An 11,701-nucleotide genomic window follows, 5' to 3' on the forward strand; every position below is an offset into this window, starting at 1 on the left:
CTGGTACCGGCGCACGTATGATGTACTGACACTCGCGCACACACACACACACACACACACACACACGGCGGGTTGTGATTAAATTGAGTTTAGCTTCTGGAAAGGCCGGCGAGGTAAGAGACAGGAGGCACAGTGGATGTTACGTGGGTGTCTATCCTCTAATGGTTTTCTCTCTTTTGCTCTCTTCTCTCTTTCATCTTTCAGGTGGCCTCATGGGTGCTGACCTCACCACTGGCGCAGGCACCAGTGCTGGTAAGAATGGCCTCCTCTTCTCGCACACAGTTGTCTGCTAACACACACACACACACCCACGCAGGCACACACACACACACACAGACACACACGGCACCCACTCACCCACTCGGGGCCATAAAATGCATGACTAATAGTAACCCCAAACCCAAGTGGAGATTTTGTCCATGATGTGTTGATGTTAGTGGTCGTGGAGTTCATCTGGGAATGTTTGCCCAGTGCCGGGGCTGTGACACATCCTGCCTGCATTCAGCAATAAAACGGCAGAACAAGTGGGGGGAAACAGAAATAAAATTGCACTCTGCACTGAAGCAGCCGATTGACTGACAGGCAGACGGAGGAGAGGAGTTTCGAATGTACAGTCGAATTTTCGTCCGCGATGAGCCGCGTCTTTATTTCTCCCGCCTCATGGATGTGGATGCAAATTCGAAATGACAACACCCGTGGCTCCCGATTGGAGCAACCTGCCTTGCCACACAACTCGCTGCGCGGTAACTGCTATCATATGTCTACAATTAAATTAATTCAGTGTTTGGAGTGGCTCACCATGCCATAATGGTCCCGTGGAGAGTGCAGCAAATCATGTTTGGGGAACATGTGTGAGGAATCTTATGTGTTAGCTTCTGTGGGTCAGTGGGTTTGTCCCCGAGGACACATCAGGCCTAGTTTATTGAAAAGAGGCTCCCTTTTAAAGGGTTAAACTTTACAGCCTCGACATACAGTGCGGAGTGTAAAAATGGAGATGGGGGGGGGGGGTCAGTGGGGCACAGCTGGGCAGTCTTGTCTGGCCCCTAGGGTTCCATCACAAGGGGTCAATGCCTGGTTCCTCTGTCTGGTCACTCATCACGCACACAACAGGACCATTTGTTGTGGCGTGTGTTCCGTCGACGGCGTGCTGCAGAGCATGCTTCAAATGTAGCCTTTGTGTCACAGCGCTGAAGGAACAGAGGCGCTCTGTGAGAGCTGTGTGTCGCTCAGCAGCAGCGAAAAACACGACGTGGAGAGAGTCATGTGGGAGCAAAAAGATTCCATTCAAAGCTCTCTTAAATCTCATCTAGGGGGAGAGAGAAAGAGCGTGTGGGGGGGAAACCCCAATGATGAATATCCACTGATGGTGGAAGCATGTGTGCAACGTAGAAATAGTGGGGGAACACAGATGGAAGTGTTCTGTGAACTTGGTCAGCCATTTTAATGATGTTCCTCTAAGTGACTCAGTGTGAGGTGGCCCAGCCACTGTGGCACCACAAAGACATTTCTAATTTTCCTCTGCTCACCGTGAGTTTTGATAAGCCGATTGTCCAAGTAGCTGTCTGGCCCATGGATGAGTGTCTTAAGTGGCGTGGCCTAAGTGACGTAGGAGGGGCCGTGTGTGTGTGTGGATGTGTGTGTGGTTCAGACATGCACATAAACACCTCCTTTGTGCCTCAGATGTCATGTTTCCACTGTCTCCAAAGAGAGAAAATGACAGCTTTGAAAGCCCAGTTCACATGGACTCAACCTGGGATCCTGCTGTAGTTTGGATGGTTTCTAGAAGTTTGTCTCTTAACCTTGTAAGAGTCTCACGTCTCCTCAACTGTGAAGCTAGAGCTTCATTTCCACTGATCACCTACGGTATGTCACCAAACGAAGATCTCAAAACGTCACAACCTGCAAGAGTTCATTCTTTCGGATACCAATGATAATTAGGAAGTTGCAATAATGAAAACATTCACAATTTTTAAAAAAGAGCAAAAGGTCATTTTTGTTGTTAGTTGCCTAGCAACAGTGTTTTCATGACTTACAGCACTTGAACTTTGAACATGTCACCTAGTCGACTTTCCGTGAGGATAATATGAACTTGAGAGTTCCTTCGCACGGTAGCATTAGCATGAAGATGCACTCTGTTTCAGTTCTATCTAGAGACGATCTTTGTGATTGAGTAATTGAAATACAGACTTTTTCTTTATGTGCAAAAGTATAAAGTTTACACCGCTGCAGCTCCCCAGGTAATTCTAGTCCAGTGCAAATAGGCCATGTTACTGAAAGGCTGAGTCATCATGTCTTGCACCGTGGAAATATGGTGCGAAGTGTGTATGCAAGCGCGTGTTTGTTCGCTCGTTTTACAGTATGTGTTCAATCTGTCAACTCTTTCGCTGGCTGGGAGAGGTGAGGAAAGAGACCGAATGTGAGTGAAAGGGAGCTAAAGAAAGGAAGCCGCGGACCGAGGTCCCAGAAATGAACAAACCTCCCACCTCCATTTGTACAATTATGTAGCTGTCATCTGCGCTCCGATCAGCACTCCGCTCGCCAAAGCGCTGCGAGGAATTAACGAGAAACCTGTGTCAACCCTCATCTTGACCACGCACCAATTAGTCCCTTAAATGAGTTGGATACAAGGTACATGTTAAAGATTGAATTTGTATAAAGCCGCACAGTTATAGGGGCAGAGAGGAACTGACAGCTAGCCAGGTTCCACGGATCAAAGTGTGTCTCAATCTTGGCAGCACCTCACACCAACTGTACAAGCTGTAAGCGCGAGTGTGACACCTTAGTTCAGTTGGAGAATTCAGGGGTGAATGCACATTTTGCCAAACCGCAACGGAAGAGTGTGTGTGTATGGGGAATAGAATGGAGCGCGCCTGTTAGACCACAACAGGACATCAGAAATTTGTTCAGTAACAGTAAAATGTACATGAGTTTAACCACACCTCTCCTTTGTGTGTGCGTGTGTGTCTGTGTGCGCTTGTGTGTGTGTGTGTGTGTGTGCGTGTGTGAGAGAGAGAGAGAGAGAGAGAGAGAGAGAGAGAGAGAAAACGATCACTCCCGAGAGGGGCCTTGTCAAACACATGCATCTCGCTAACTTGTAACCATGGCACCTATAAAGACGGATTGCGTTCCTTCCTTCGTTTTGACCTCAGGTGTCCCCACACGCGTCAGAAATAGCAAAAAGCTGTTTATCTAAATCTCAGATCAGATGTTGTTCCCCGCGTGTGCACTTTATACCGCAGCACAACACCCTCCTGGCTGGCCCGCGTTCCATTTTGGTACTTCCTCTAAACGGTCGACGGTAGCCCGCGCCGCATCTCGACCGTGCAAAACTGCATTAGGGCAGGACGGTGGGAAGTGAACTGTGGATGTCAGGACTTGAGCTAATATCGCGGCCGAGTCAATGTGTCTGAATGCAACCGTGATCGAGCCACAGAACAGGAAGAATTGAGTCCGAGTTCTTCCCTCATTAGCTTAATTAGCTAATGATTTTACTTTTGAAGTGCTTAAGGACTGGCCTGTGCCACTCATGATCATAGTCATCTAGCAGATAATTGACTGAGCCGCGGCCATCTCCACAGGGTGGCAACACAGATGTCTGATTAACTGTCACCGAGATGAAGTCCGTGTCATCTTGACCAAAGTGTGTATTAATGTCCCTCTATAGCTCAATCTCGCTTTTTTTTTTTTTTTAATTCATCTGTACAGAAACACTGATGTACTTCCTGCTGGGTTATTTAGCAAAGTGTGTGTATGTGTGGTGTGGTGTGTGTATGTGTGTGTGTGTGTGTGTGTTTTATGTGTCTGTGAGGTCTCATTCATCTAACTCCACATGCACCCACTCAATCTCACAAAGGGCCAGCCATGAGAATGAGAGAGCGGGAAAACTGAAGAGGCAGCTGCCTCTTTGCTAATGTGAGATTGACACTGGAACTAAGAGGGTCCAATTCAAAACACACACGTGCATCCATACGCATGGCTCGTGCATCGGCAGTCATACAGCGCGTCTCGTAGAGTCTCAAGTCACACTGTGCTTATGTACACCGACAGCAAAATGGTGCTTATACAGAATCATGTAAATGCTAAATTGTACACAGCAAAACATACAATGACACACAAAGTTGATGTTGTTAACATCAACTTATGCACGCTTGCACATCAGACATGCCAGCAGAGGCACAAACAGACACACACACACACACACACACACACACCACACACACACACACACACACACCAGCAGTCACACACACTGTTTTTCTCGTTTTCTGTCAGACGGCCTCATTTTCTCTCACCGCTAGCGGTCGTTTACTCTTCAGATTGTTCAAATTGAGCTTTTGAGACTTTTCATTTCCAAACAACAAAAACCTCGCTCTCAAATTAAACAAAGATCAGCGAGGGAAATTGCCCAGGAAGACATCTGCGACTCATTTTCCCCCGGAGTATATGATTAGGAAATTCATTTATGTCTAACGTATAATTCCTGCCCGTCTTTCAAGTGGGAACGTCCACACAGTGCCCTGTGTTCTACCCCTTGGAAGAAGGAAGGAGAAGTAAGGGGAAAAACAGCCTGCGGGATTGGGTTAGAAACAAAGACTATGTTGCTCGCAAGAATGCTCCACTCTCAGTTTTTTTTTTTTTAATGATGTTGCTGGGACTTCGCCCCAAAGGTTTTTGAGGAGGAAATGGGTGCTGCACTTGGCCCCTCCGTGCTTAGGGGAGTGCTCTGATGACAACCCCAAGGCCGGGTCTTTGTCTGGAGGAACCGCACGTGTGTTTAACTCTGATGGTCAAATGACGGGGCCCCATCCCTCTGTGGTCTCGCGTCTTGTAATTAGATGTTTTTACACGATTCGCTGGCTGTTGCAGGGCACATGTAGCCTTAACTGACAGTGACAGAGGTGGAGGGCGAGGTCCTCTCAAGTGGATGCCCTCATTGTGCGACTTACCAAACAGTTGTGACGATGGAGGCAAAAACAGGACTCGTGTTTGACTGTATGCTCCGTCAGTCAGACCGGAGAGCTAATAAAATGTCTGACGGAGGAAGTGGGGACGAGACGGAAAACACTGATAAGGAGCAGCTGAAAATGCGTTCCTGCGGGTCTTCGTTCGGTGACGCAGTCGTGGACAACAGCCCTTCAAATTTTACAACATGTAGCTGTGTGTTTGGTTTTGAAACGACGTGTAGCTCTGTATTCAATGTTTCTCTGCCTCTTTCTGTGCTCGCTCAGGAAATGGATATGGGAACCACCGCAACTCGCCCGGTCTGCTGGTCTCTCCAGGTGGCATGAACAAGAACATGCAGGCTAAGTCTCCTCCGCCCATGAACTTAGGCATGAACAACCGCAAACCTGACCTACGCGTGCTCATCCCCCCTGGTGCCAAGAACAACATGCCCTCCATCGTGAGTAATCTCTCCATCCCTCGTTTCATGTCGCCATCCCGCTTCTCCCCCCACTCCCCCCATTCCCTACTGTATATCTCCCTATCTATGGGGGGGCTTGTTCGCTATTGTTTATTTCCTTTCATGTCTTCTCCGCGGCTTTCATCTCCTCATATCAGACTTGGGTTGATGAGGTTATGTTTGTGATAAGACTTTAGGAGGATGACATTTTTTGTTGTTTTTTTTTTCTCTCTCATATGCCTTGGCAGCTCTCTAAACCAACATTTTGAAATTTACTTTGGGCCCAAGTCTGATATACTGTCAGATATATTTCCTCCGCTGTGTCTGCGCTTGCAGGCCCAGATATTTCACTCCTCTGTCTTCCTCATTGAGTTAGAACAGCGAGAATAGCTCTCAGCATCCCCTTCTCACATTAGATCTGTTTCCGTTGGCTCCGTCCCTAGATCCACACTTAGCCACCGCTTTTATATTCTCACTCACACTCACTAATTTGACTTTATCACCCTCCCCTTCCAACGCTGACAGTCCGAGGATGTCGATCTGCTTTTGGTAAGTCAGACTGCCACGCAAATGTAGAAATCCAAACAGCAACCTTTAGAATTTGAAGTAGTTTGTAGTTTGATAGTTCGCGGGAGCATAATGTGCTTCGTAGAACTGAGAGCGCTGCTCAGTCACCAGAGGCCTCTCCTCAGGAAAACTCGTGTTTTACATGCAGTTTGTGCCATCTACACTGAGATTATTACAGCCAGATACAGCAATTTTTTTTTTATTTTTTTTGGGGAGAAAAGTGGTCCAGACTCCAGAAAAACTTTCACCTTTGTTGTTGCTGACTCTGCTGACGGCTTCAATGTCACCTCACATGACGTTTTGTGAGGGCACATAGTGCCATCCAGTGGTGTGTCAAGGTAAAAGCAGCCCGGTCTGTTTTTTTCTCCCTACCCTCATGTATCCACTCCTCCATTTCCACCTTTTATCTTTTCGCCTGTGTGCAGTCTTACCCTGCACATGTTCAGCTCGCAGCTCTCTTTGCTCCAGAATGTAGAAATGAAGGACGACTGAAGAGTACAGTTTGATTTTTTTCATCAAACCTCCATCCTTTTCTGCCAAATCCTCCCCTCCACTACAGTAAAGTGCCTCTCCCTTGCCGTCGTTACCCTGCGTTGCTGTGGAGACCGGTGGTGTTTCTATAGCGACAGTGGGCCCTCGGAAAGGGTGGTAAATGATCGGGTTGGCAGGGTTCAGCCGTGCCGCATGTCAACTGATTAATTTCTCCAGAAGTTGGCATCACATTCATTCTCTCAGCATCTGTTGAGAGGAAGAAAAAGAAATGAAAGAAAATAAAAAAAGAACTTTCTTGGTTTATTGCAGTTTTTTCTTGTTTGTTTTGTCTGGAAGTTGATTGCATGTTCTCAAGCCTCTCCCATCTCTCTTTTTTGCTCTCCGTGTCTTCCCTTTCTCTGCCACAGAACCAGAGAATAAACAACTCGCAGTCTGCTCAGTCATTGGCCACCCCAGTGGTATCAGTAGCAACTCCCACTCTACCAGGACAAGGCATGGGCGGTTACCCATCTGCCATCTCGACTTCTTATGGTACCGGTATGTATCACATACATGCACATACATGACGGGTCAGAACCAGAGCGGCTTAAGTGACATCTTGGGTTGAAAATAAGTTACTTATACGTCATATAAAGGCCCTTTGTGAGCACTTTCTTGAATTCCAAACCAATCCAGGCTTGTTCTTCAAAAACCAAAAGTCTTAACACTCAACAGTCTGAGGGCCAAAAGGATGAAAGTGCACTCATGCATATAAATTTAAACATTTTTTAAAATTAATGTCAAAATATTGGAGCTATTGTGTTTTCATCCATCCATGTTTATGACCTTTTTAGTAAACAAATTGTATTTCTTAAACAAATTAATGTCCAAGTAAAGTCATTTTCTCTTCAGGCTCTCCTGGAAAAATGATAAATTGTCACTCACATCCCTCTGATTCTCAGCCCTCATATACACCCTATATAAATTACAGTGTGTCCATTAACACATCCTCATAGACTCTGTGATTGACGTGTGTGTTGATAATGTAATAAATGCCCAAAAAGCCCCAAAAATCAAGTTGTGGTGAAAAAAAAAAAAAAAGAAAAAAAAAAGATATTTCAGATACATGTGTTGTTCTGAAACCTTTTCACATCTCACTGTAATACAAGAGTCGAACAGCAGAGGGCGCTGCCGACGCAGACCGCATCCTTGTCACACCTCAGCAGCATCTATCAGAGCTGCACCCTCTCTGCAACTTTGTTTGAGCTTCTCGGAACAACCTTTAGTCTACATCTCCTTTTCTTCTTCGTGTTTGTCCACAGAGTATTCCCTGAATAGCGCAGACCTGTCCTCCCTGTCTGGCTTCAACAGCGGCAGCTCCCTTCACCTCGGCTCAATGAGCGGGTGGCAACAGCAACACCTTCAGAACATGCAGCATTCAGCTCTCGGCCAGCTAGGGTGAGCGCACTGAACTTAATTTGAGGTGTTGTGTGGATGCATGACGTGACACGGAAAACATCGCCAGAGATTCACTGTTTTCAACCTTCGTTTGCAAGGTCCAGCACAAATATGACACCCCCCCTCTGTTTAAATATAGTAGAGTGTGGGTGTGTGTGTGATTGTGTGTGTGCCTGTGCTTCCATGCATGTTTGTGTGCCACACTGACTTTAAAAAATCACTTTGATTCCTGCTCTGTAACTCTGTAACCCCTTTCGTTTCCTTTCCCTCCTACAGAAATTGCTCTAGCTCTCACTTATGTCAGGGTTCAAATCTCTCCCTGCCCTCTGCTCAAAGCCTGCACATCAAGTCCGAACCTGTTTCTCCTCCTAGAGATCGCACCAGCAGCACACCGGGGGGCTACGGTGGCGGGGTACCCACTCCCCAGAACCACTCGTCTCGCCAGGACTCGGGACGCTCCCCCGTCGATAGCCTGAGCAGTTGTAGCAGCTCCCACGAGGGCAGCGACCGCGACGAGCACAGGAATGAGTTCCACTCACCTCTGGGACTGGCCCGGCCCGCCCTGGACGAGCGCGAGAGCCCCTCCATCAAACGGGTGCGTCTGTCAGAAGGATGGGCGACATGATAGCTCTGTCCTCTCCCCGGCAGTGCCCCGAGTTGCCCTGAGCGCCGGCACCCCAACCCCCCTGCCCGACAATGCAGCGTTACGATGCCCCCCAAAGTCAAACTCCCTCCTCCGCCTCCTCTCACTCGATATCACGAGTCACTCACCGCCCAGCCCCATGGCCTCTACTCCTTTTATCTCTTTAACGCTGAAGGAAAGAAAAGGGACAGCCCTTTTCACACAATATGTTTGTAATTTCTTTTTTCTTTTTTTTTTATTTTCTTTCTTTCTTTTTCTTTCTTTTTTTTTATTATTTTTTTTTGCTGAGTGTGCGTGTGCTATACATATTGACATTATATAAACCAGTGGGGTGTTGTGATGGGGGTTTGGGAGGGTGGGTGTTGGTTTGGGACGGGATCACGGAGTATTTTTCGTTGGGGAACTATGCATAAATTGTATCGTGTGTGGATAAAAAGAATCACGTATGCATATATCTTTACACGTGTGTGTATGTGTACATATATGCATATCAACAAATAAACAAAAAAAAATAGTCAGGTACTCTGTTTCATAAAACGTACTTACACTTTGCCTCAGCGATATATCAGTGACTAGAGACAACAAAAAAAAGGAAATACAAAAAAAAAAAAAATTACATGAACATGAGAGTGAGTGTGTCCAGTTGGAAAAAAAAAAAAACACCTTAGCACTTGAGTTGGACAGACAATACATGTGTACAGTGTCAGTTTTCATTGCTATGTACCTTCTCTGCAGTTCTCCCTTGCAAAAATGTGTGTTAACATTAGATGATGTCATGTTGCAGGTTCAACGTATTTATGTAAATAGAGGGTCGAGGGGGGGGGGGGGGGATTTGGGGGGGGGGGGGAGAGGGCAGGGATCAAAAGTTGCCAGACATTACAAGATTTATTTACTCACTAAATGAAAAAGCTATTATGCAACATTTGAAGGATTGTACAGGTAAACGGGCAGACCCAATGCTAGACGCGTGGAACCTTTTGATGATTCGAGCGCTCCCCTTAAAGAACGGAGCCGAGCGAGGACCACCCTCTGATCTAAGAGCTGCGTTAGTGTAATCAAGACAAACTCCGGATCTAGTATTAATATTCAGTGTTAAATAACAAAAAAGGAAAAAGAAAAAACAATTGTACGATACACTTGCTTATATTTTCATATGAAAGGAATACAATGCAAAGCATTTTTGTGGCTTTTTGTAGTTTCTATAAGCCAGAATGTGTTTTTTGATAGCTTTGCTAATAAGAGATGGATAGTTCACCCAGAGGGGGAAATGTCAGGGCGCCGAAGCCCTAAGCCATGAAAAACAGACTGAGATCCAATGCTTTGCTGAACTGTTTTATCTTTGTAGAGGTTTGTTTTTAAACGTGTATTTCTAATTATATATAATAATGGTAATATTAAGAATCTTTAAAAAAAAAAATCTGTGAAATTAACATGCTTGTGTATAGCTTTCTAATATATAAATATATATACTAATGATTTTCTGTTGGTTTCTTAGTGGAGTTTCTATGTGCAGTTGCACATGTTGTCTGGTTTGTTTCATTTGAGCCCTGAACAGTGCTGTTCAGGGGTTGTATTTAGTCTAACCTTAAAAACCAGCTGGAAAGCATTGCCAGGGTTTGTGTGGCGGAGCAAAGACAGGCCTGAATGCTGAAAGAGAAACCTGATAGTGGAAAATGTCATGAGACTGGAACTGGGGATGACACAGAAATAAATGCTGACAAATGATGTACATGATTGTCACACTGATGAGGAAATATGGCTGACCCTCAGGATGCATTCTCGTGCATCAGATCTTTCATTCTCGAGCCTGATTATCTAATTTAATATCGTTAATTTCATAAAACATGTTTTGACATCATCCTGCTCCGTTTGAAAATCTCAGCCTGTGCTGGAGCCCGAACGCAATCGGTAACATTTTCATCCTCAATTCTATTTATGTGGTGTCATTTTGCGAGTGCATTGTGAGTAATTTTTCCCCGATCATTTGCAAACTTAATTTGATTCTGTGTCGTCCTGCGACTCCACGTGTTCCACTCTCCAGAACAGGGTTCCACGTTCACATACAACATGTCAGTGACAGCTCAGCATCAGATAAACGAGGACAAATTGATCATGCTGGTGTGGAAGAAGCACAATTGTTTATTTAAAATAAATAGCTGTTTTGATTTTCTTCTTTTTTAAAACAATGAAACTAGCCACATATCTCTCTGCCTCCCACTCCCGTATCTGCTGTCACTTAAGTGTTATGATATTTCTATGTGCATATTTCATGCAGGTTCACTATGTTGTTACTGTATACAGTCTGTGTAGTCAAACAGGGGCAGAGCCTCTATAATGGTGTTCTTCTTCTCTTTTTTTAAAATTCAGTACAAAAAAGGTTGAGAAAAAAAATAAATAAAACATAATGTTTCAGGCAGCGTAAGTGTGGAGAAACCAAAGCCAGTGGCATTTCTGTGTTGTAAATTCAACTTTTATTTTCACATTCATTTTATGGTTTTTGCAAGCATTGAAACAAACAATAAAAGAAATTTGCTCAAATGTACAATTGGTTTTCACATTTCAATTTTCAGCCGGTCCCCAAAAAAACGCAGCTTTAAAACATCGAGGCTGCGTGCAAAGTAATTTTTACCTGTTTCCGTTGCACATCTGTCCCCCTGTGCACTGCGTTGAGGTCACATTTACAGCTGTGCTCCGGCAGAGTCATTCAGGCCTGGTCATGTGAAAGCGCGTGCTTGCTTGCTGTCCACTCGATCGAAAGCACAGCACCCACTTGTAATCAAAACTGATTTGAAATGATGCCAACGTGTCCTGGTGGTTCATTAGAGTGCTGTAGTTTTGAGAATAATTTCAACCAAAGACATGGAGAAAACTTTTCTTTATATCTTTGTTATTATCTTTCTTTTTTTTTTTCCTTTTCTTTATGTGTTTGTTCAATTTGAAGCCATTCTTTTCTTTGTTTTCCATCACCTGTTGATCAGTTGTTCTTTGTCATTATTTCTAATAGACTAAATGTTGGTACCTCAAAATTGACCCAAGCAGTACCTCAGCTGATGTTTTGATAAGTCACTTGCGGTGAAAAAAGGGGGAGACCATACAACTGTACAGCCATGTGTAATAACCATGTAATACCATTGCTTAAAGGTCCCTGCATTCACATGGGA

At 45.0% G+C, this 11,701-nt stretch overlaps 1 protein-coding gene and 1 long non-coding RNA gene across 21 annotated transcripts in view; both read left to right on the forward strand.

The window, feature by feature from the left end:
• mef2cb (myocyte enhancer factor 2cb) overlaps nucleotides 1-9,200 on the forward strand; it is a 70,983-nt gene extending 61,783 nt beyond the window's left edge. For 13 of the 20 annotated variants that reach the window (XM_030417448.1, XM_030417453.1, XM_030417452.1 and 10 more), the window contains 6 exons: nucleotides 205-252; nucleotides 5,229-5,401; nucleotides 5,927-5,950; nucleotides 6,868-6,997; nucleotides 7,762-7,897; nucleotides 8,174-9,200. In XM_030417448.1, coding sequence (XP_030273308.1) covers nucleotides 205-252; nucleotides 5,229-5,401; nucleotides 5,927-5,950; nucleotides 6,868-6,997; nucleotides 7,762-7,897; nucleotides 8,174-8,522 — 860 coding nt within the window. In that variant the 3' untranslated portion in view covers nucleotides 8,523-9,200. The remainder of the gene's footprint in view (nucleotides 1-204; nucleotides 253-5,228; nucleotides 5,402-5,926; nucleotides 5,951-6,867; nucleotides 6,998-7,761; nucleotides 7,898-8,173) is intronic. The other 7 variants (XM_030417462.1, XM_030417463.1, XM_030417466.1 and 4 more) reach the window with 1 other exon arrangement.
• A 172-nt stretch (nucleotides 9,201-9,372) lies between these two features.
• Nucleotides 9,373-11,701, forward strand: part of LOC115581917 (uncharacterized) — a 2,732-nt gene continuing 403 nt past the window's right edge. The window contains exons 1-2 of the long non-coding RNA XR_003984079.1: nucleotides 9,373-10,276; nucleotides 10,311-11,701. The exon at nucleotides 10,311-11,701 is cut by the window's right edge and continues 403 nt beyond it. This is a non-coding gene — a long non-coding RNA (uncharacterized LOC115581917). The remainder of the gene's footprint in view (nucleotides 10,277-10,310) is intronic.

The sequence above is a fragment of the Sparus aurata genome, chromosome 5 (genome assembly GCF_900880675.1).
Source record: "Sparus aurata chromosome 5, fSpaAur1.1, whole genome shotgun sequence".
Taxonomy (NCBI): domain Eukaryota; kingdom Metazoa; phylum Chordata; class Actinopteri; order Spariformes; family Sparidae; genus Sparus; species Sparus aurata.